The 24,560-nt window shown below is 48.8% G+C and overlaps 1 protein-coding gene across 5 annotated transcripts in view; it reads left to right on the forward strand.

The window, feature by feature from the left end:
- SLIT3 (slit guidance ligand 3) overlaps window positions 1–24,560 on the forward strand; it is a 703,024-nt gene that overhangs the window by 641,055 nt on the left and 37,409 nt on the right. For all 5 annotated transcript variants that reach the window (XM_081520700.1, XM_081520701.1, XM_081520699.1 and 2 more), the window contains 5 exons: window positions 1,356–1,427; window positions 2,239–2,310; window positions 13,635–13,706; window positions 16,182–16,345; window positions 18,322–18,446. In XM_081520700.1, the coding sequence (XP_081376826.1) occupies window positions 1,356–1,427; window positions 2,239–2,310; window positions 13,635–13,706; window positions 16,182–16,345; window positions 18,322–18,446 (505 nt within the window). The remainder of the gene's footprint in view (window positions 1–1,355; window positions 1,428–2,238; window positions 2,311–13,634; window positions 13,707–16,181; window positions 16,346–18,321; window positions 18,447–24,560) is intronic.

Raw genomic sequence — 24,560 nt, forward strand, 5'->3', positions numbered from 1 at the left:
CATTTCCTCCTCCAGGGCATCTTCTCAACCCAGGGAGATAGTTCAAACTGAGATTCCTTCAGGTGGGAGCTGCCAGTGTCTCCAAGTCTCCCAAAACCCAGAAAGACCCCTGAATGAGGAGCAGGGCTGCTAGGCGTGGGTGGGGCCCAGGAAGCTGGCTGGTCCATGAGCTTTGTCTCTCAACAGCCTCACTGCCTTGCCAAGAGGGCAAGCGGGATCCTTGGGCAAGTGGTAGTTGAAAGATGCCCCATGTGCTAAGGGGGCAGGGAGCGCTGGAGCAGTGGCCCTAGACCTCAGCTGATTATAGGAATCATCACAATACTTTAGGTTTTGTTTTAAATACTGATGCTCAAGCCCACCCTGGACTAATTAAATCAGAATACCTGGCCATGAAACTCAGGCCTCGGAGGACATAAAGCCCCCTAGGTGATGCTAATGTACAGCTGATGCTGAAAACCACTGCTCTGGATATGTATCCCTGGTGAGAAGCTGGAGCTTGCAGTTGGCAGAGGATCACACTCCCACCAACCTCATTCCCTCTAAGAAAGAATGTGATAAGATGGGAAAATATGAATGCTGGGAGAGAGGGAAGGTGGAGGGACTGTGAAAGCAAGAGTTGATCAAAGGGAATAAAAAGCTCTAGAACAAGAAGAAATTGTTATCTTGTGTATATGTTTTGCTGGTAGAATAAATTTGATGAGCAGACAGCTGTATAAATGGATGAATGAATAAATTGCAGTTGCTTGAATGACTGATTGAATAAATCTTCAATTAAAAATGAACATTTGTACTAATGAGTGGATAGGTGAATAGATGGATGGGTGGATAGATGGATGGATGCGCAGATGGGAAGAGAAGTGGACAGGTAGATGGACAGATGAATGGGCTGATGGACAGATGGGAGGATGCATGGATGGGTTGGGTAGATGGATGGATAGGCAGACAGAAGATTGGACTGATGGACAGCTCGGTGAATGAGCAGATGGGTGGACAGAGATGGGCAGATGGGTGGATGAATGGGCAGATGGACACATGGATGGATGAGCTGATGGATAGATGGACTGATGGACATATAGGAAGATGGAGGAATGGATGGATGGTTGGATATATGGATGGATTGGAAGATAAGTGGATAGACAGATGGACAGGTAGATAGATGGATGGATGGATGGATAAACATGGGATGAGATGGGAAGATGGGTGGATGGACATATGGACAGGGGCTGGATGGAGAGATGGGTGGGTGGGTGAATGGATGGATGCTTGGGAGGCATGTGTGCTTGTGTGGAAGTTGGGAAGGCCCCCTTCACATGCAACTAACCGTACAGTGTGACCCTTCTGTTTTCTTTTCCTAGTGACCTGAGCAACAACAGCATTGGCATGCTGACCAACTACACCTTCAGCAACATGTCTCACCTCTCCACCCTGTGCGTACAGAGAGCCGCTGGGTTTGACCTGGGTTTGGCACAAAGTGTATCCTTCCCTGTCCCCTCGGGCTTGCACGCTCTGCTCCAGTGATCCTCAGGGCTGTGGCTGACCCAGCACAGGGCAGGCCTTCACCATCAGAAAGGAAGCAAAATAGGTCATAACTCCACTGTCAGGGCAGGTAGAAAGCGGCTGGCACCTAATTGCTTCTGAAGAAGTTCATGTCCGGAATACCTTCTGTGATTTGTGAATTTTTCCTACTCAGGTATATTTTACTCAGACCCATTTGGACTTCCCTTGTGGCTCAGACGGTAAAGCGTCTGCCTACAATGCAGGAGACGTGGGTTCAACCCCTGGGCTGGGAAGATCTCCTGGAGAAGGAAGTGGCATCCCACTCCAGTATTCTTGCCTGGAAAATCCCATGAATGGAGGAGCCTGGTAGGCTACAGTCCACGGGGTCGCAAAGAGTCAGGCACAACTGAGCGACTTCACTTTCAGGCCCATTTATTGCCCATTAGCTCTGTGCACTGTGAGCACTCACCATTTGACAATAGAGCGAGATGACAGCAAAGCTGTTCAGGGAGCCAGCCTGCTAAGGAACCTATGAGGAAATGGGGAGATGAACCCATGGGCTTCCTGGAGTGGTGGGGGCTGTTTCTCTTCCCTTTGTCCTTAGGGTGCTTTCTGCCAGTTTATTAAATTGGAGAAGGTAGAGAAACCATTTGCTTTGGCTGGCACACAGCGTGTACTCATGCACGCGCCAATAGCTGAGACTAGGAGGGGCCGACAGAGCCTGTGTGTCCTTTTCCACAGGATCCTGAGCTACAACCGGCTGCGGTGCATCCCCGTCCACTCCTTCAACGGGTTGCGGTCCCTCCGAGTGCTGTGAGTACCCCAGTGAGCCACCTGTGACTTATACTTCACTAGTAAGGGCAGACAGGACCGAGCACTCCTATTCCCTGCTTGCCTTTACTCAAAGCCCACGTCCCTCCCCACCCAACACTGGTAATTTGCTCCATGGGGTGGAGAGAGCTCATCCTGGTTCCAGCCCACTTCCTCTTGAGCAACCTGGCGCACATCACTAACCCCTCTTGAGTCCCTACTTCTTTATGTGCAAAACGGGATCCCTAGCACCTCCCTTGCGAGGATTAGGATCTGTAGTTACATGTGATTATCCTCCGCATCCCAGCAGAGCCAGTAGGCAGCACTTGGCCTCTCTTCTGAAGGTCATTATTTCACAGTTGGTCCCCTTGGCTTCAGAAGGGCCATGTTAACAATGCGAACCTCTGCAAGGAAACAGCTCCTGCCTCAGAGAGCCCAAGCTGGGAGCCAGCGGCCAGGGCCAGTGCACACACAGCGGTCTGTTCGGAACAGAGTCGACTCACAGAGTTCTTCAAAGTTTTAATAAGTTGTTAACATTGAAATATCAGGAGGTTTTTTCATATCAATCCTGCCTTCTATATACACTCTTGGAAAATGGAGAGACCTGGCCCGCCCAGGTTCCCCTCTGCATTCCTGCAGGGCTGAGCAGTCTCGCCCCTTTGAACAGAGTTTTGCAGTCAGCAGCCTCCACACCGCCCCCACCCCCCACCCCCCACATAGCTCCGTAGCCTGGTCGGGCTACGCATGGGTAGGGGACAGCCAGCTGAGGCAGGTGACCTCGGAGCAAAGGCGAGATGGCCGTAGGGTCCCCTGCTTTCCAGGCATGGCTCTGCCCCTCCCCAAATGTGCGTCTTCTCATCCATGAAATCAGATAACAAGGGTAATTGCCTCACGGGGTCTTATGAGGATTAAATGAGATACTGCGTGTAAAGCCCTCAGCACAGCTCCATCCATGAGAGACACTTTATGTGCATTTGTTATGACTGTTCTCACATCAACACTTGCAACAGCAGGAGTGGCACCTCACTGCCACCCCTCACCCTGGGCCCTTTGTCACCTGATTTTTGTGCTTTGCCATATTGCACCTGTTTTCTTGGCAAGGGAGTATCCTTTGAATGATATTCCTATGAGAAGAGAGATGCCAGACAGTCTGCTCCCAAACCTATCAACTTCTTACCCTTTTGGCGCATTATGACTATAATAGTCATAGTCATATTTTACAGGGCTTTTTGTGGTCATTGCCTCATAGAATTTTTTGCAAACAATGTTGTGAGGGTGAGAGAATTATACCCATTTTAAAGATAGGAAAACTGAGGCCCAGATTGGTAACATCACTGGACCAAAATTCAGCAGTCAGGAGGTTGCAGAATTGAGCCTTCTGACTCAGAGCCCTGGGATCCTTCCCAGGACCCAGTGATGGTCAGCAGACAGCATCCAACAAGTGGGTCCATTCATGAGCCTCCAAGCTGATGTGATTTATTGAGGCCCACAAAACACCAGTGTCAGTGACAACTCCCACCACATGTCATCTGTGCTGTTATTAAAGATCAATTCTCTAGGGGCAAAAAAGTGCCCGCAATGACAGTGGGCAATCTGTTACTGTCACTTATTTATTATCTAGCTTCTCAGGGGAGCTGGAGAATATAAACATCAGCAAAACCATTTCCCTGTTTCGACTTGAATACACTGGGGCTTGTCTCACTGGCCAGGGTTACGGCTAGACCTGCTCCCCCTGCTGACCCCTCAATCCCAGCCTATTGTCCCCTGGACCAGTATTCTACTTCTGGGCATAGATGGGCTGCCAGGGGTGGGACCCACCATCTCAGTGGGGTCTGTATACATGTGTTCATAATTAGAGCCGTTCTGGTTGGGGCAGCTCAACCTGTGGAAGGGAGAAAGAGGTTTGCCTGTCCATCTGTCTGTCGACCAGGGTGGTGGGGTGCAGAGCACCCCCTGCCCAGGATTTCCTGCTTCCTCAGCACCTCGTTGGTGTCATTCCAGGACCAGAGCTGTCATTAGTTCACCAGGAGTCCACAGACACGTCCAACACACTTACGCTTGCCTCTTGACTTCAGAACGGGTAGGCTTTTTGCAGCATCATTTTAGAATGATGGGCTCTCGTAGAGAAAAGGGGATGTTAGAGGCCCTCATCCAAACTGTCTACCTCAGTGGGGAGCAACCATTCTCTGCATAAGGGCCAAGGCAGGAAAAATTAAAATGTTTACGGGCTACATTTCTTTTACAATATTTGTATCCTTTCTTGCAGTAATTGCGCACCTAGGAATTTTTTACGAAAGAATAATCCAAAAAGAGAGAAAGGTTCTCTGCATTAAGATCTTGGTTGCACTGTTATTTTTAACCTAAATTTTAAATATTACTCAGAAGGGCCATAGTGGAAATATTTAAGGAAAGCATGGTGCAACTGGTCAATGAAGTACAATTATTAAAGGAGGTAAAGAGGAAAACCAGAGAGCAGAGTGGGAGCCTGTTTACTGCACAGCATTATGTGAAAAAATAAACCTAATTTGTGTATATGTTACAGTTATAACTGGTAAACATTGATAACCACAAAGGACTGTAATAGAGCATGGGCAAATGAACCATTGAAGGCTAACTTGGTAACATCAGGTCATTTCTGTAAAAAATGAAGACAGAGTTAAAGATGAATGAAAGTAGTAACATTTATAATTTAGAGGCGTGGGAAACAAAATAGCCTTTTATTAAGGTTTCTTTTGGGCGCTGGGTCTTCAGAACTGGACGCCTGCTCTGTTGTGGCGAGCGGGGCCACTCTTTGTTGCAGTGTGGTGGCTTCTCCCTGCTCTAGGCGTGCAGACTTCAGTGGCTGCAGCACATGGGCTCAGTGGTTGCAGCTCACAGACTCTGGAATGTGGGCTCAGAACTTGTGGTGCACAGGCATAGTTGCTCCAGGGCGTGTGGAATCTTCCCAGAGCAGGTATCAAATCTGCATCCCCTGCATTGGCGGGTGGATTCTTATCTCCTGCGCCACCAGGGAAGTCCCAGACAGGGTTTTTAAAATAAGTAATCGTAGTACCAGTAGCTGCATGTGAACATTTGTATATTCCTTTCTCATATCTAAAGGATTTCGTTAATTTGATTAAAATTTCAGAAATGACCCGAGACCCAGGGATACTGGCAGTTTGGGATGAAGAAGGAGGATGAGCAGTAAGGTCTAGCTATAGACGAAGGCCAAGAAGTGTTCTGGAAAGCAGGAAGAAAGACCTGACGTTTATGAGAAAGGGGGAGAGAGAGAGAGAGAGGCGAGGTGGGAAGAGAGAGACGGAGTTTGTGTGTGTGTTGGCAGGTGGATGTGAATATATTTCAGATAGTACATTGGTCAAGGAGCTTTGGAGAACAAAATATTGTGTGAAAATACGCTTTTCCTACCTGACTGCTAATCTAAACATAGGTGGAAGGGAACCTCCCCCAGACATTCTAGACCTTGGGGAATCCGCGCATCCCCGGATCTTTGCCCCACACCGAGCCGCATGTGTTGAGTGCGTGTGGTCCCAGCTGTCATCCCCCAGTTGCAGGAGGGCCGCCTGGAGTCACTTAGTGCCAGGAGGACTGTGTCAGTGGGGGCTTGTCAGGGAGCAAGCCGGGTATTGTCATCCATCATCCTCCGTATTTTTAGCTCCTAGTCCCTGAAGTAAGTCCCTGTGCTTGCTGTTCATGCAACCAGGGCTGTTCATCACCGCTCAGCTGACCGTACGGACCCTCCCTGCCACATCTCTGTGAAGGGCTCCATTTGCCCTCTGCGTGGTTACCCTCAGAGACCAAGAACTCGCTCCCTTCCCAGACAACCATGTTCCTGGCTTTTTGCCCATATGACACGTGGGATCTTAGTTCCCTTTGCCCCTGCAGTAGAAGCGTGCAGTCTTAACCACTGCACCACCAGGGAAGTCCCCACGTGTTGACCAGATCGTGAACATCAGACGATTGTGGTGAGCCAAAAGGTGACTCCGTGTGACCTTCAAACCATGGTCCCAGGATGGCCCTTTTTGGTGCCACAAAAAAAAAATAAGTTTAATTATGAATTTTGGAAATCAGGAGTGAGTCTCAGAAATTATCCTGTCCAAGCCATTCATTTTTAAGACGAGGAGACGGATTCAGAAAAGTTGAATGCCTTGCTCAAGTTCATTCATTCATTCATTCTTTCCTGAAGGCCCACTGTGAGTTAATGCTATGCTAAACACTGGGAGGAAGGGGGTGGGAATAGTGAAGGTAGCACAGTTTCTGCTTTCAGAGAGCACAGAGTCGAAATGGGAAACAGAGCAACTGAGGTACTGGGTGATGCCTGTAAAGGAGCCGTAGGAGTACAAGAGAGGCACGTAAGCCAGTGCTGGTCACCAGCAAGACTTTCTCAATTAAAAATAGTTCTCACTGCCGACATTTATTAAACCCTGACTATGCCCTGCACACTGGGCTAAACGCTTCAGGTACATCGTCACATTCACCCTTCCCATCAACTCTAGGAAGAAGATACCACTATTATCCCCATTTTCCAGATGAGGAAACACAGGCTTGGAAAGATTGAGTAGCTTTTCCAAAGTGACACAACCAGGAGAGAGTCAAGTTGGGATTTGAACCCAAGACTGTTTGCTGTCAGAACTACTGCTGTTAACTTCTGTTCTGAAGGCTGAGTCTGAAATGGCAGAGAGAGTTACCTAAATAGGGGTGGAGTATATTTCTAGGCAGGAGAAATATAAATTCTCTGGACAAGCCTGGAAGTCAGGAAGGGCATGTGTGTGAGGAGTGTATACAGGAAGCTCCGTGAGCAGCTGGAATGTGGCTCCTGGGGAAGGGGGCTGACTTGTTAGGAGGTGGGAGCAGGCCCAAGGCTGGAGCCCGTGTCTCTTGGCTTCTAGCTCAGTGATCTGTCTACCACCTTCCATCCTGGCCCATTGTGGGTTGGCATCTATTTATTTACTCGGCCACACTGGGTCTTAGTTGTGGTGTGTGGAATCTTTAGTCTCAGCATGTGGGATCTAGTTCCCTGACCAGGGATCAAGCCCGGGCCCCCACATTGGGAGCAGCCTCTTAGCCACTGGACCACCAGAAAGTCCTGGTTATCATCGATTTTTATTGCCTCTCAATTCAGACTTTTCTTGAAGACTGGGGCCGGGGGAGGGTATGTGGCCTCTTTAAAAATAGATTTTTTTTCCTACTCGGAGAGGGCTGGGATGAGAATTAAAGAGTGGGGTGGCATGGAAGATATGGGCAGAGAGGTAATGGACACGGTGCGGCTCTGCCAGAAGTCACTGTGTCTGCTGGAACCCCACGCGGGGATCCTTGGGAACAATAGGCTGCACGTCTTCAGGCTTCCACCCCAGGTGACTAACGCCTTGAGAGGAACAGCCAGTGTGTCTGGGAACAGGGAAGGGAGGAGTCAGGAGAGGGTTTGCAGTAATCCTGGCTGACACGAGGGAGGGCTCGCGGAGTGCCAGCCCTGCACAGCGTCCTGCATCAGCTGTTCAGTTCAGTTCAGTCACTCAGTCGTGTTCGACTCTTTGCAACCCCATGAATCACAGCGCGCCAGGCCTCCCTGTCCATCACCAACTCCCGGAGTTTACCCAAACCCATGTCCATCGAGTCGGTGATGCCATCCAACCATCTCATCCTCTGTCGTCCCCTTCTCCTCCTGCCCCCAATCCTTCCCAGCATCAGGGTCTTTTCCAATGAGTCAACTCTTCACATGAGGTGGCCAAAGTATTGGAGTTTCAGCTTCAACATTAGTCCTTCCAATGAACACCCAGGACTGATCTACTTTAGGATGGACTGGTTGGATCTCCTTGCAGTCCAAGGGACTCTCCATCCGTAAATCCTAGCTTAGGAAGCAGTATATGAGATCCCTACCCAAATGAAGGCAAAGACGATCAGTTCAAACTACCTTAGGCAGAAATAGAGACTGTATCAATGCAGGGAACTGAAAAATGCAATAGGAGGTATTAGGTTCTAGGGCTGGATGCCAGTACCCCAGGGGTACTGTCAGAAATGCGCCTCTGCTTCACAGAGTGAAACTGCTTCTATCCTCATAATTCCAAGGAAAACCCCAGAAATGTCTCTCATTGACTTGCTTAGATCACATGCTCAACCTCAGAGCAATCACCGTGACTCCGATTGCACAGACCTGGCCCATAGCTCTGCCCACAAGGCCAAACTGCTTGGACTCAGAAGTGGGGAGGGCTGAGTCCCCCATGGAAGAGGGAGGAACTGTTAACAGAAAAGATGTGTTTGATGTTGATCAACCCATACCCCAAAAAAGTATCTACTACAAATTGTTGTTTAGTCGCTAAGTCATGTCCAACTCTTTTGTGAAGCTGTGGAATGTAACCCACCAGGCTCCTCTGTCCATGAGGTTCTCCAGGCAAGAATACTGGAGTGGGTTGCCATTTCCTCCTCCAGGGGATCTTCCCAACCCAGGGATCAAACCTATGTCTCCTGTGTTGCGGGCAGATTCTTTATCACTGACCCACCAGGGAAGTAGATATGAAGAACTCCTCCATTTTAGAGATGAGAAAGCTGAGGCACAGAAAGAATGCGCCAGTTCTCTAAGTTACACAGGCATTGATTATCAGAATAAGGATTTGAACCCATGTTTTCTGACTCTAGACAGCCCCCAGGTCACCTGGGTGTTGCCTAGTTTGCTGAGAAGAGAATTCACCCACCCCATCCCACATTTAGGACAAGGGCAGTACATGTCATCTCTTGTACAAGTCATGAGCATCACCTAGTCATTCAGATCCAGGTTCAGGCAACCCAGAACTGCCAGGGAATGGTGATGCCCTCCTGCCGCTCTCAGGATGCTCTCACATGCATCCTGGAGTTCCCTAGGCTTCTTGACACCACCGGAGAGTCAGGTGGGAAAAGGAGTACCAGGCACTTGAGTCATGGCCAGTTCAGAGTTGCTTGCCAGCACCCGTCCCCCATCACCCTCTCCCTGCCCTCCCCACCTCCGTGAGGTATAAGGGAGAACAAGAGAGAAAAGTGCTTCCCAGGAGGGTGCATTTGTCCCACTCGCCTGGCATCCTTTAAGAGGGTGACTGGACATGTGAGAATCCTTCTTTGGGGGCCAAACCAGAAGCCAGAACCTGCAGCGTAGGCAGATTCCTGTAGCATCATCCCAGTAAATTACAGCCCCATTACTCGGCAGTTTATAGAGATCTCAGTGGCTCAACTCATAATAAATGGGAGGGTGACTTGCAGGAGTCACAGGACCAAAGCTGCCTTTGGGTCATTTGGTGTTTTTTAAATTAGAGCTTTGTGCCTCTCCAGGGGCCTGAGCCACATTCGGAAATGACTAACAACGGGGTTGGGTGCATTTGCTTGCAAACAGCAAGCAGCCGTGAAGTCATCCAAGTTAATAGCAGGCGGGAGCCACTCTGATTCATAAGTGACCACATGGGTTACAGACTAAATGATACTGATAAATGTGTGAGGAAGCGCTTCAGCCCCTTCTTATCCGGAAAGGTGAGAAGCTACCACAAACACTCTTTAGAGGACTGGGTACTTTCATCCTGTTGTCCTGGCTGCCTAAGCATTGAGGACTGCTATTCAGGGAGACCAGGGTTGGAGGGAAAGGAGCTTAATGAGGATAACAACACAGGACAACCAGGTGTGGTCTGGAGGACCAGGGCAGCAGCATCACCTGGGAGTGTGTTAGAAATGCAGAATCCACTGAATCAGAATTTCTGGGAACGGGGTTCAGAAACATGCGTGTGTATTAGCCCCAGTGCTCAGTCAGCGCAAGAGGCTCTGCTTGTTATTAAGTGTAATTAAGCTCTATAATTCACTTATATTCCAGCTGAAGACCCAGGGCAGGCTAACATCAGCTAAGAGGAAAACAAAAGAGCAGGTTCTTAAGTTATTATCCTGTTTACACTTCCACAGTCAATGTTAATCACCCCTTCGTTTAAATAGGGCTCCCTTCACAGCCCAGGGGATGGTGCCCAGCAGTCTCTAAGGAAACCTTTGAGTTTCCATGAATGTCCTCCACCTTGCATTTCTCAGGCCAGACCCAAAGCGAGTCATCAGCATGGGGATTTTTTTTCTTGGCAGTGGATGACGCATCCTTCCATGGGGGGATAGCCCATGAATTGGGGATTCACTCGTGTTGTTACTTGAACAGCAAAACCATATTCCTTCAGCTTTCTCACAGACCTGTTCTCCAGGCATTTATTGAAAGCTCAGTGTGTGCCCTCACCCTGCAAGTGAAATAGCTCCCAGTTACTGCACCACAGAGTAGAGAGAGGTATGATTAGTGCCAAGCAGGCCGCCTGGCCCCTCAGACATGCTGTCAGATGATGCACATAAGAGCGAGACCCATGTATGTGTGTGGTTGATGCCAAACCCTTTCCTGTAAAGATGAATGTCCAGCTCCAAGGAATCTCTCCAGGGGCCGAGTGCCCCCTTCCCTCTGTCTCCTCAGCTGGGGTTGACAGCAGTTCTCAGTTCAGTTCATTCGCTGAGTCATGTCTGACTCTTTATGACCCCATGGATACAGCACGCCAGGCCTCTCTGCCCATCACCAACTCTCGGAGCTTGCTCAAACTCATGTCCATCATGTTGGTGATGCCATCCAACCATCTCATCCTCTGTCGTCCCCTTCTCCTCCTGCCGTCAGTCTTTCCCAGCATCAGGGTCTTTTCCAATAAGCCAGTTTTTCTCATCAGGTGGCCAAAGATTTGGAGTTTCAATTTCAGCATCAGTCTTTCCAATGTATATTCAGGACTGATTTCCTTTGGGATTGACGGGTTTGATCTCCTTGCAGTCCAAGGGACTCTCAAGAGTCTTCTGCAACACCGCAGTTCAATTCTTCAGCGATCAGCTTTCTTTATAGTCCAACTCTCACATCCATACATGACTAATGGAAAAACCATAGCTTTGACTAGACAGATCTTTGTTGACAAAGTAATGTCTCTGCTTTTTAATATGCCATCTAGGTTGATCCTAGCTTTTCTTCCAAGGAGTAAGCATCTTTTAGTTTCATGGCTGCAATCACCATCTGCAGTGATTTTGGAGCCCCAAAAAATAGTCTGTCACTGTTTCCAGTGTTTCCCCATCTATTTGCCATGAAGTGATGGGACAGGATGCCATGATTTTGTTTTTTGAATGTTGAGTTTTAAGCCAACTTTTTCAGTCTCCTCTTTCACTTTCATCAAGAGGCTCCTTAGTTCTTCTTCACTTTCTGCCATAAAGGTGGTGTCATGTGCATATCTGAGGTTATTGATATTTCTCCGGGCAATCTTGATTCCAGCTTGTGCTTCATCCAGCCCAGCATTTCTCATGATGTACTCTGCATATAAGTTAAATAAGCAGGGTGACAATATACAACCCTTCCTTCTGTCTCCTGAGCTTGGGTTGGTAGCATTTCTCAATCCTCCTTAAATCTCTCTAGGTAAATATGAAGGGAACCAGTTTCTTGATCTGTACCCGACATTGTTCAAGACCCTTTTACGAAGATTAATAATGGTTAACCATTTCAGTTCAGTTCAGTCGCTTAGTCGTGTCCGACTCTCTGCGACCCCATGAATTGCAGCACGCCAGGCCTCTCTGTCCATCACCAACTCCCGGATTCTACCCAAACCCATGTTCATTGAGTCGGTGATGCCATCCAAACATCTCATCCTCTGTCGTCCCCTTCTTCTCCCGCCCCCAATCCTACCCAGCATTAGGGTCTTTTCCAATGAGTCAACCCTTCGCATGAGGTGGCCAAAGTATTGGAGCTTCAGCTTCAACATCAGACCTTCCAATGAACACCCAGGATTGATCTCTTTTAGGATGGATTGATTGGATCTCCTTGCAGTCCAAGAAACTCTCAAGAGTCTTCTCCAACACCACAGTTCAAAAGCATCAATTCTGCGGCGCTCAGCTTTCTTCACCATCCAACTCTCACATCCATACATGACCACTGGAAAAACCATAGTCTTGACTAGACGGACTTTTGTTGGCAAAGTAATGTCTCTGCTTTTAAACATGCTATCTAGGTTGGCCATAACCTTCTTTCCAAGTAGTAAGCGTCTTTTAATTTCATGGCTGCAGTCACCATCAGCAGTGATTCTGGAGCCCCAAAAAGTAAAGTCTGACACTGTTTCCACTGTTTCCCCATCTATTTCCCATGGAGTGATGGGACCAGATGCCATGATCTTAGTTTTCTGAACGTTGAGCTTTAAGCCAACTTTTTCACTCTCCTCCTTCACCTTCATCAAGAGGCTCTTTAGTTCTTCTTCACTCTCTGCCATAAGGGTGGTGTCATCCGCATATCTGAGGTTATTGATATTTCTCCGGGCAATCTTGATTCCAGCTTGTGTTTCTTCCAGCCCAGCGTTTCTCATGATGTACTCTGCATATAAGTTAAATAAGCAGGGTGACAATATACAGCCTTGACGTACTCCTTTTCCTATTTGGAACCAGTCTGTTGTTCCATGTCCAGTTCTAACTGTTGCTTCCTGACCTGCATACAGGTTTCTCAAGAGACAGGTCAGATGGTCTGGTATTCCCATCTCTTTCAGAATTTTCCACAGTTTATTGTGATCCACACAGTCAAAGGCTTTGGCATAGTCAATAAAGCAGAAATAGATGTTTTTCTGGAACTCTCTTGCTTTTTCGATGATCCAGCGGATGTTGGCAATTTGATCTCTGGTTCCTCTGCCTTTTCTAAAACCAGCTTGAACATCTGGAAGTTCACGGTTCACGTATTGCTGAAGCCTGGCTTGGAGAGTACTTAGAAAATGCCAGGCTCCACATGGACTAAGGCACCCACAGCTACCTTCTATGGCAAATCTCCTTACTTTCTTTCATTCCCGTTTTACAGTAGGAAACCACTTCACGGAGAGGGTGAGTAACTTTGCCCACAGTCATACAGCTGGTAGGTGGCAGAGTCAAAGTTTGAATACAAGCAGCTAAGCTCCAGAACATCCCATCTCAACCATAGTTCTTCCCATTATCTCTGAAATCCCAGTGTCTCCTTTAGATTGCTATCTCTCTCCATTTTTCAGGTGTAAAAATGGAGGCCCCAAAAAGGAAAGTAACTCACCCAGTGTTCCACAGCTGAAAGGGACTGATTTCTGATTCCATCCCACGTCTAATTCATCTTGGGCTTTCCCAAACCCTCTACCCACTGCGTTCCTGCTTCTGAGCTGGGTGCGGAAATGTCCATGCTCGTGACTTAATGGAGAGGCCCCCTCCTGCTGCCGGTGGTGGGGCTCTGTGCTCAGAGGCTCGACTAGCTGGCCAGGGACACCAAGAGAGGGTACTGAGTTCAAAGCTCTCACTGAAGGTTGATCTTCTGATCTGTGCTTCTGCTTCAGAACCCTCCACGGCAACGACATCTCCAGCGTTCCCGAAGGCTCTTTCAGTGACCTGACATCTCTGTCCCATCTGTAAGTAGCCCTGTTTCCCCGCTCATGCATCTACTCAAACAGAGAAGATTGTCACGCCAGGGATAATAATGTCACTGTTACCGCCTCAGTGTGATTCTTTCCATACGTATGGAACGCGTTTTATTTACAGAAACGTACCCACACTGTGTGTGTTCCCTGCTCCAGATGCCTTCATGGACATCATCATCAATTATGTAAACAATACAAACGTTTAATAAGAATGAACATAAAACTCTTACTATGTGCTCAACACTTTAAGTGAATTATCTCATGTATTTCTTATAGCAAATAAGGCATTTTTATCCCATTATGAGACACGGTGAAACTGAAGTTAAGAAAGCTGAAGACTTGGTCCAGGGGTGGCACAGCTAGTAGGTGGCACAGACCTGGTTCAGATCCAGGTTTGCCTTGATGCCAAAACACAGAGGCTCTCCGAACTCAGCATTTCACACAGGGGATACTGAGGCCCCTAGATATTAGGTATTGCATATCTCTCCCAGTGAACATGTTTGAGTTTGTATATCGACTCTCTGTATATTTAATTATTTTCATATTGTACATATATACTACAATACATGCATATTATAAAATATTCAAAAACTAGAAAATTAAAAGTGAAAGTTACTCAGTCGTGTCCGACTCTTTGTGACCCATGGACTATATAGTCCATGGAATTCTCCAGGCCCAAATACTGGAGTGGGTAGCCTTTCCCTTCTCCAGGGGAACTTCCCAACCCAGGGCTCAAACCCAGGTCTCCCGCATTGCGGGCGGATTCTTTACCAGCTGAGCCACAAGGGAAGCCCAAGAATACTGGAGTGGGTAGCCTATCCCTTCTCCAGCTGATCTTCCCAGCCCAGGAATCAAACCAGGATCTCTGCATTGCAGGCAGATTCTTTACCAACTGAGCTACAGGGAAGCCCAGAAAAGGCTATGATTAAAACTCGTGGAAGTTTCCGTGTTTTCTTCCCAGACAGCACTTTGGAGGTAACTGCACTGGGGGTGTCTTTCTTTGGAGGCTTCCCTCCCCTACATTTTGAAGCTGAGTGCTATAGGGGAGGAAAAATTTCCTTATACCCTCTTTGGTTCTGTGGCCAACCTGACATAAGACACATTGACAGGAGAAAAGCACACAAATCATTTAATATTTTTCTGTGTACATGGGAGTCTTCAAAAGGAAATTGAAAATCCAAAGAAACCATTGAGCCCCAAAGTTGATAGACATTTTTCTGTTTTTGTTTTTTCTCTTGTCCGTACTGTGTGGTTTGTGGGATTTTTAGTTTTACAGTTGCCCAGCTAGGGATTGAACCTGGGCCCACAGCAGTGAGAATGCAGAGCCCTAACCACTGGACCACCAGGGAATTCCTGTATATGTTTTTACAGAAAGAATGATAAATTGTGGGGCTATAACAAGACAAAGGGCTTCCCTGGTGGCTCAGTGGTAAAGAATACACCTGCCAATGCAGGAGATGCAGGAGATGGGGATTCGATCCCTGGGTTGGGAAGATCCCCTGGAGGAGGGCCTGGCAACCCACCCAGTATTCTTGCCTGGAAATCCCCATGGAGAGAGGATCCTGACGGGCTATAGTCCAGGGCGTTGCAAAGAGTCAGACACAACTAAGTTACTGTGCACCCATGTAACAAGACAAAGGGGCTTGGGTGAGAGGCAGTAAGTCATGGGACAGTGACTAGGAAGTATTTTAGTAGGTTTGTTTGTACAGATCCATTCTGGTGTCAACTCCCAGTCTCTGGTGACAAGAATGTTCTTTTCTTTCTAGTTCAGGGAAGGTACCTTTCTCATAGGACATATGACCTGCTTTTAGGCAGAAACAGCATCTCATGTTTAAGTGCCTTCAGCTCAAAACAGTCAATAGCCAACACAGCATATTTGAAGCTGGCATGCTCTGAGCCCCTTTTGGTAGTCTGAAGCTGCTTCCTAGGTTGCTGGGTTATCAAAACCTTCTCTCCGAGTATATCCTCCAGTGCACCCTTTAGTGGGGCAAGCTTCTGCTGCTGCTAAGTCGCTTCAGTCGTGTCCAACTCTGTGCGACCCCATAGACGGCAGCCCACCAGGCTCCGCCATCCCTGGGATTCTACAGGCAAGAACATTGGAGTGGGTTGCTATTGCCTTCTCCGAGTGGGGCAAGAGAGTCAGGTAATCAATGACAGAAGGCCCAGGAAGCCTCCCAGAGGGGCTGGAATTGGGGGTGAGTTGAGGATGGGCTCTCACCAGGGTAAGTGAGAGCAAGCCTCAGAGAGGGTAGGGGCTTGTATGGGGTTGAAACATCTTCAGGGATTGGAGATACAATCTGGAGTCATTGACTTCACCCCCGTGGGAATAATGTCTTTGCTGGTCCTCCTGTTGGACACCCTCAATCTAGGCAAAGTCTAAATATTCTACTTTTTCAAGGGACCAAGGCTTTGGAGCCTATGGGCCAGGCTGGGCAGGGGACCCTGACTTCCTGCTCTGCCTCCTAGGGCGCTGGGAACCAACCCACTCCACTGTGACTGCAGCCTCCGTTGGCTGTCAGAGTGGGTGAAAGCTGGGTACAAGGAGCCTGGCATCGCCCGCTGCAGTAGCCCTGAGCCCATGGCTGACCGACTCCTGCTCACCACGCCCACCCACCGCTTCCAGTGCAAAGGTAGGTGCTGACCCACCCCTCCACCCATCTCTGCACCCCCACAGGGTCTGCTCTGTCTCCAACAGCCCGTCAGAGCTAGGCATCTCAACAAGTGTGGCTTCTAAAACCGCTGTCCCGTTTCTTCCATGGGCCACACAGGGGCTCGGATGCTGAAACCAGTGTAGACCTGCATCTAAGTGTCCATTTGTCATTTGTTCTGCCGAGTCCCTTGCTGCTGCTCCTACGTTTTCCTCATTGACTTCTTACTCTACCTATTTTTGCATAGTTGGGAAAATCTTTAACCTGAATTTTTTTACCCAACATTCTTAGAGCATAAGCATTTTTCCATTTTACTATAGCATACTTTGATCCCATGAGATTTTGACTGACTGCATGATTATCATGATAACAAACTACTACTGGGTTCTTATTCTATGGCTGGCATTCTGTTAAGCAGTTTTTCATGTATTATTCATTTAATTCTCACTTCCCATGGAGTCATTTAATTCCCCAAAATGAGAAACCTGAGGCGTACTGAGGTTAGTTGACTTCTCAAGATTACACAGTTAAGAGAATTCCAGGTCTTTCTGATTCCAGAGCATGGTCTTGATCACCAAGCTCTGACACTCCACCAGAACTCCACAGGAACTTTAACCAGTTCCTGAGTTTGAACTTTTAGAGTATTTCCAATTTTTTTCCTTACCATGGCTGCATAAAAGTCTATCTCTATTTAAAATTACATCCTTAGATAAGATTCAGAGAACAGAAGTTACTGAGCCAAAGTATATGATCATTACAAAGGTCTTCACATTTATCGCCAAATTGATTTCCAGAAAGGGTTATAACCAATTTTCGCTCCCAGTAGCATCGTTTGAGTACATTTTTCATCAGACCCTTGCATTATTTTATCTTATTTTGTAGTCATTGCTAATTCAATAGGTAAAATATTATATACCTTTATATTTTGCCTTTGGTTATTGGGGGAACTTTTTTTTTTCCCAAAAACTTACTTTCCATGTGTACTACACATTTGTCTGTTAATGTCCTTTGCTTATCTTCTAAGGTCTCAATATTTATTTTGATTTATAGGTAAACTTTACCTTTAAAACTTCATTATGTCCCTGGAACACAGTCTCTCTAGACCAGACAATGTCCCTGTTCTTCAGTGAAGCCAGGGTTGCGCCAGCTGGCACTGGTTCTCAGTCAGGCCATTCTGCTCACCCCACCCACAGTGGTCAGACTCACCCTGGGTCAATTTCAACCCAGTCTCCAAATCGATGCCTGTTGCCCCAGGATAACTGAAAGTCCTGACATGAAGTGGGGCGTGACTATCCAGGGTTTTATCAGCGCTGACAGCAGCGGTAGCACAGCCCCTGTTGAAAGCTCTGTGCAGGGACATGGCCTCCCTTCTTCCAGCCCTGATGGCCAAGGAGAGCAGGACATGGTTGAGACAGTCATGGATGCAAAATATACTTGAGCCTAGTTGGCCATTGTTAGCACCGTTGCTGTGTCTTCCAGGGCCATTTCTTACCTCTTCCGGCTGACTCAAGGGTTCTGTAAGGAGAACTTCCTATGTGTGCCTTTGGCCCAGGTTCTGTGCCCTCTTTAGCCTGGCACAGACTATTCCGTGGGGAGAGGTGTTTGGGGAAGGAGGAATGGGAGGTCCCAGTGGAGCCTGGGCCTGGAGCTTCCTGAATATGAAAAGATACACAAGGGGTTTCTAATTACAGTGCATTGTTTGCAGATTAGCACCAAAATCGGATCAGGCTAATTACAGTAATTGATTTGACTGAGAAGTGCTTCTGAATGATGTCCCGCTGTGATTTTTTTCCTCTCTGGACCGATGACTGAATTAATGGGACTCTAGCTGGACTGGATGTGCTGGCTGGAGAGGGCCTGGTAGCTGACCGAGGAAGGAGCCAGGGCAGAGGAGAAGGGAGGGGAGGCAGTGAGCCTACGGGGGGACCGCCTGCCAACTCTCTGTGGTTTGCCATCAGGGCCAGTGGACATCAGCATTGTGGCCAAGTGCGATTCCTGCCTCTCCAGCCCGTGCAAGAACAACGGCTCGTGCAGCCCGGACCCGGTGGAGCTGTACCGCTGCGCCTGCCCCTATGGCTACAAGGTAGGCAGGCCGCCCCACCTTCCAGGCTGCAGAGGCGCTGCACCCTGCTGACCATCCCTTCTCCAAGGACAGTGGATAAGTCCGCTTTACAGCTCACCCCAAAGCAGGATTTGTCAGCAAACCCCAAAACTAGTGGGGCCTTCCCAGTGGTATCACATCCACGCCAATCACAGAGGACCACACGTAGTCTTTTTTTTTTCCTTCAGTTTTTTGGGGTTTTTTTGTCCAAAGTTTAAACTTTTTATTTTGTATTGGGGTATAGCCAATTAACAATGTGATAATTTCAGGTGAACAGCAAAGGAACTCACCCACAGATATACGTGTATCCACTCTCCCCCAAGCCCCTCCCTTCCAGGCTGGTACATGACAGCGAGCAAAGATGCCTGTGCTGTGCAGTAAGGACCCCCTATTGTCTTGATAACGATGCGTGAGATAAGGAGGAAATGTAATACTTGTGTTTTCTTGCTTGAACGTGGGCAGATTAAGTCTCAAGAGTTAATTTGCCTCCAATTAGAGACATCCCTTGAACCCACCGCCATCCTGACTTCCTTACAGGGGGATTCTTGAGTCTCCCCCACCCCCTGACCCCTCTCTGCTCTCAGAACAATCAGTCCTGAAAGCGCTGGTTCCAGCTTGTGGAGGTTCAGGGATGGGGATTAAAAGGCCTACAGGCTGCCAAGCCAACTTCCCCTGTTGACAGGCTCAGCTCAGCCAAGACATGGATGGACATTCCAGCTCTCCTGTCTTCCCTGGAGACCCAGGCTAATTCCAGAATAAGCCTTGCCTCCTTCCTCCTCTCCCTGCCCCATCTAGAGCACATTAACCTCTAGAGAGAATGGAAGAGGTCCTACGCACTCTGCTTGGCACTTTATTCATCTTTTTCTCTGTGAGGAAGGATTTATGAATTCTCATTTTACAGACATGGAAACTGAGCCTCAGACTTGTTGAAAGGGCTTGACTCGATGTCCGAAGCTTGTAAGCAGTCGGGTTGGGTTAGGACCCAGGGCTACATGATTCCTGAGCCCGCCCCCTTCCCCTGGAGGGTTTCCTGGATAACTGAGCCCTTCAGCGTGCCTCACAGGGGCCAGCAAAGCCATGACTGGGCCCTCTTCCCCACAACCCTCCCAGCTTCTCAGATTCCAGCATCCCGGGGCACCCATCGGAAGGCTCTAGGCGAGCCGAGAGTCTGTAGACAGTGCCCAGCCTGTCTGATGCACACACCTGGTCCACGCTGAGTGGGAGGGAGCTGGCAGCCCTGGTCTTCTGTCCCCAGGGGGGTCTGTGGGTATAGTGACAAGCTTGACAGGCAGACTGGCTCTGGGCAACAGGCCTCCGTGGTGACTTTCTCCGCTGTAGCCATGCCTCCAGTAGACAGTGTCAGAGTGCCATCTATGGGCCTGAGACAGGACAGCCAATGGATTTCTTTGAAGCTGGGCAGACGGCCCTCCCTGCCTAGGCAGCCAACCCCAGACACACACACACATATATAAGGTGGTCCCAGACACACACACACTTACATACATGTGCTCAGTTGCTCAGTTGTGCAGCCAACTCCAGGACCTCAAACTCAAGGTGGTCCCAGACTCATGCACCCCCCACACACACACACTTATACATACTTACATACATGTGCTTAGTCACTCAGTCATGTCCCACTCTTTGTGACCCCACAGACTGTAGCCTGCCAGTCTCCTCTGTCCATTGAATTTTCCAGGCAAGAAGACTGGGGTGGCTTACCGTGCCCTCCTCCAGGGGACCTTCCCAACCCAGGGATCAAATGCATATATCTTATGTCTCCTTCGTTGGCAGGCAGGTTCTTTACCACTGCACCGCATATGTATACACATTGTAGGGGAAGACTAGAAATGAAGCAGACATGCTCCAGAGACCTGGATCCTCAAATTCCCTTGTATTCAATGGAGAAAACTCAGGCTATGGATTTACACTGATCAGCAGGTGTGGATACCGGCTTTGTCATTTCCTAGTTGTGTGGTAATAACCAGTAAGTACTCAGTAGCTGATATATGGCTGCCTTCACCTTCACCCTACACGCCGGTCCCTAATACCAGGGTGGTGGCTGTCGGGAACAGGTGGTTTCACCGGGGATTCTCAGTCTGTGACACTGAGCTCTCTAGGAGTGTCTGCTGCTTCCCTAGAACTGTGACATGTATATGTATAACATCCCCAATTCCGCACACGTATAGTCATCTTTTTAAGCATCGACTATGCACCAGGCACCTGGACCTCATGCATTTATTCCTTCCTCTGATGCTTATAATCACCTTGTGAGGTGAGTGGTGTCACTCCTATGTTACAGATAACTGCTTCACACTCTTGAGTCTCACTTTCCTCACTTTAAAGTTGGCCTGAGTCTGACAGTGCTGGAGCCAGGTTCAAGGCCCCAGGCTTCTTCCCATCACATTTGAGGACAATGTGAAGCTTGCCTGGCCCTTGGTGTCAGAGCAAAGAGTGCACCCCTGGGGTTCCTGCAGGATACTGCTGTGTGTTTGGGTTTTGCTTATAAGATCCTGAACATCTTGTCGCTTTTGGAAGAATTTGAACAGAGATTTTGATGTTTAGGAAGTTGAAGGGCCCAGGCAGGTATAAGTACATTGCTGCTGCTACTGCTCATGGTGATCGGATGCTGGAGGTGGTGATGATTATGGTGATAGCATGCTGCTGGTGGTGGTGGTGTGATGACCATGATAGTCCTGTTAGCAGCTGCCATTCGTTGAGTGCTTACTGACTGCTGGCTGTGTACTAAACAAGCTATCTGCATTATCCTGCAGAGTCCTCATCAAAGCCTCAGGAGGCCAGTCCTAAAGTGACCCTCATTTTACAGTTGAGGAAACAGGACATAGTAGGTGAGCAAGCCAGGATTCAAAGTTCAACGTCAACTGATTCCAGAATACATGCCCCGGGCTGTGCAGTCACTGTGCATTGGCAAGCACCGTGACCGCAGGGGCTGCAGATGAGGGTCCTTGGCCATTTATAACCTGCCTGAATCTCCAGGACAGGGAAATACGCAGGGTGGTGGTGAAAAGAACGCCACCAGGACCCTCCGGAGCCTGCCTCTGCCTGACATGACCTTGGGCAGCTCTGGTTCTCCTCCCCACCCCTCTCAGGCTCCTCAACAGTAAAATGCAGCAGACTGAACCACAGGGGTCCCTTCATTGCATATTGATCACACTCTTTTTGGTTACGCCTGCTTTCCTTTCTGCCAGCAGAGTGATTGGCATAGTAGTTCTGGGTGAATTGCTAAGATGACAACAGTCACCAGACAGCTGCAAAACGCAGCTCGAAGTTCAAGCATTTATCTAGCTGTTCCCAGAGATCTCCATATTTCCAGCGACTAGTGAGTGACCTTGAGAAGCCACAATATTATAGAAAGAGCATGGCAGCCACTGCTGAATGTTGAGTAGCAGCTACTGTACATCTGTTATAATGCCAGGGCCCTGAGAAGCAATTTAAGTGCATTATCTCACTTAATACTGTTAATTGTCCTCCAAAAGAAGGACAATCTCTTTTGACAGATGAGGAAACCGAGGATTCAGAAAAATTGAAAAACATACCCAAGCTCACACACCTGGGGAGTACATTCGCTAAATCCAGAACCCAGCTCTCTCTTGCTGCAGAGACTATACTAAGCCCTCCACTAGTAACAGACTCTCTGTAGGCTCACTTTTATCACCTGTAAGTGGGAATAACCATACCCACTGCAGAGCTGTTGTAAAGATCACGTGTTATAAGGGGTCACGTGTGTCTTGGCCTGCCTCAGTACCAGCATTCAGTAGGCACTTAACAAAGCATAACTCTTACCATGATTCTAAGATTTGAGAACATAAAACAGAAATTTTGGCTGACTTTTTGGCAGCCATTTAGCTTCATGCATATATGTTCAGTGTCTCAGAACAGTGCTTCTCACACTTTAAGGCGGACAGGAACTACCTGGAGACCTTGTTAAAGTGCAGGCTCTGACTCATTAGATCTGAGACTGGGTCTGAGATTGTGCATGTCTAACAAGCTTCCAGGGGATGCCAGGCTGGCAGTCCAAGGACCACACTTTGAGTAGCAAGGTCTTAGAGTCACCCTGCTGGCCCCATCTCAGAAACAGGATTCCAGTGGGGTTAGTTGTTTCCAAGGTCCTGTAAAGGAACCTAGGAGGCATGGCCAAGTCCCAGTCCCACCTCCACCACACACACACAGCACAGGGAGGGGGTCATGGGAGATAACCAAGGAACATTACAGATCTAGTGGTTGGAGCAAAATGAGGCTCAAGAGAGTAGAACTCAGCTAACTGGCCAGATGTTAACAATGGTGATTGTTTCTGAAGAACCTGTAAGTGATAGAAATCCCCACCTCTGGGCCTAGGTACCACATTATCAAATGCTAGGCTCTGCTTCCTGGATTCCAGTGCCCTGTGGCATCAGGGGCTAGAGGAGACACCACCCCCTCCCCCGGGGAGCCCCGGGTACTTGCAAGTCCCCAGAGCAAAGACACTGGCCCGGGTAGGCATCAGGGAGGCCATGCCTTGACCTGCTCAGGGTTCTCCTGTCCTGCAGTCCAGGCCCATTTATGCACCAACACACAGACACACACACACACACAACACATACCTGAACTATTTAGTTGTTGCTGTTTAGTCGCTAGGTGGTGTCCTACTCTTAGCAACCCCATGGACTGTAGCCCACCAGGCTCCTCTGTCCATGGGATTCTCCAGGCAAGAATACTGGAGTGGGTAGCCATTCCCTTCTCCAGGGGATATTCCCAACCCAGGGATTGAACTCAGGTCTCCTGCATGGCAGGTGGATTCTTTACTATCTGAGTCACCAGGGAAACCCAAAAATCTATCTCAGACCCCTGTAATCATTGTGATCAGTATCTGAATAGCTCTTATTTATGGAGCTACTGTTACCTGCCAGGGTCAGGTGCCTTAGATGAGTGTGGTTTCTAATCATTTGTTAAATCCATACAATAGGTATTATTATTGCCATTTTACAGATAATGAAAACAAGTCTCAGAGAGAACTGGTAATTTTCTCAATTTAGCAGCGGCAGCCAGACCAGCATGTGTGCTCAGATCTGCCGAACTGCAGAACCTGTGCTTTGAGAGAGACAGAGTAAGCGCCCAGTGAGCAGTTCCCAGAACTGGCTTTGGGCTGGATGTCTGGGTTCAGCTGTGCTGGTTCCACATACTGCTGTGCAATGGTGGACATATTGCCTCACTTTCCAAGTCCCTCTTCCCTCTCAGTAAGAATGAGGGGTGTTATGAACATTATACGCCATTGTGAATGTAAAACTCAGCATGAGGCCTGGAACAGAAACCGTACTCCAAATATGGGAGTGAGGAGGAGCACTGCAGTTTCCATCGACACGCGGGCGTGCTGAAAGGGATCCCATGTTGCTCTGGTTTAGGATAAGCCCAGATGCCACCCCAGATCTCCTCCCCTCTGAGAAACCTCTGACGGGCCCTTTAACTGTGATGGGCACGAAAAGCAGTGGACAGACGGACAGACGCAGCCCCACCTTCCGGCTGCTGGAGGCAGGATCTGAGGCTCCAGCGCTGAGGCAGTGGGAGAAGGCGGAGCACAGCAGGGTCCAGCCAGGAAGCCCAGTCCCTCTCGTTGCAGGCACTGGCAGCAGTGGCAGAGCGGGAAGCAGGGTTTCTCGGGCAGATGGCGAGCAGGTGGTGTGGCGGTGGGAGGGCTCCCGTGATGGCCCTGCGCCCACACTGAGCCCACAGCCCAGAAGCAAACGCAGCAGACAGCCCCCCATCCCCCGGATCGCGCAGGTAGTCCAGGGAACTGGCTGCCAAAACCTGGGTGCAGTGCTGGTCCGTCGGTGCCACGGGAGAAGCTGGTGGCAGAGGACCAAGACTGGGGCGACTCCCTGGGACGGAGGCCTGTCTCTGCGGTGCCTTGGCCCTCACTGTTCCGCCTACCTGGCTTGCTCTTCCCCGCCTGGACACAGTTGGCACCTTCTTAGCTCACACATCCCCTTCCGGGTGCCTGGTACAGAGGAATCCCACTCTGCCCAGAATTTCTCTCACAGGGGGTCTCGGGGCAGCCTAACATTAGGATCAACCAAAGAACTGAAGAGCAAATAGCAACACCCA

This window comes from Giraffa tippelskirchi, chromosome 8 (genome assembly GCF_054371585.1).
Source record: "Giraffa tippelskirchi isolate mGirTip1 chromosome 8, T2T-mGirTip1v1.2.pri, whole genome shotgun sequence".
Taxonomy (NCBI): Eukaryota; Metazoa; Chordata; class Mammalia; order Artiodactyla; family Giraffidae; genus Giraffa; species Giraffa tippelskirchi.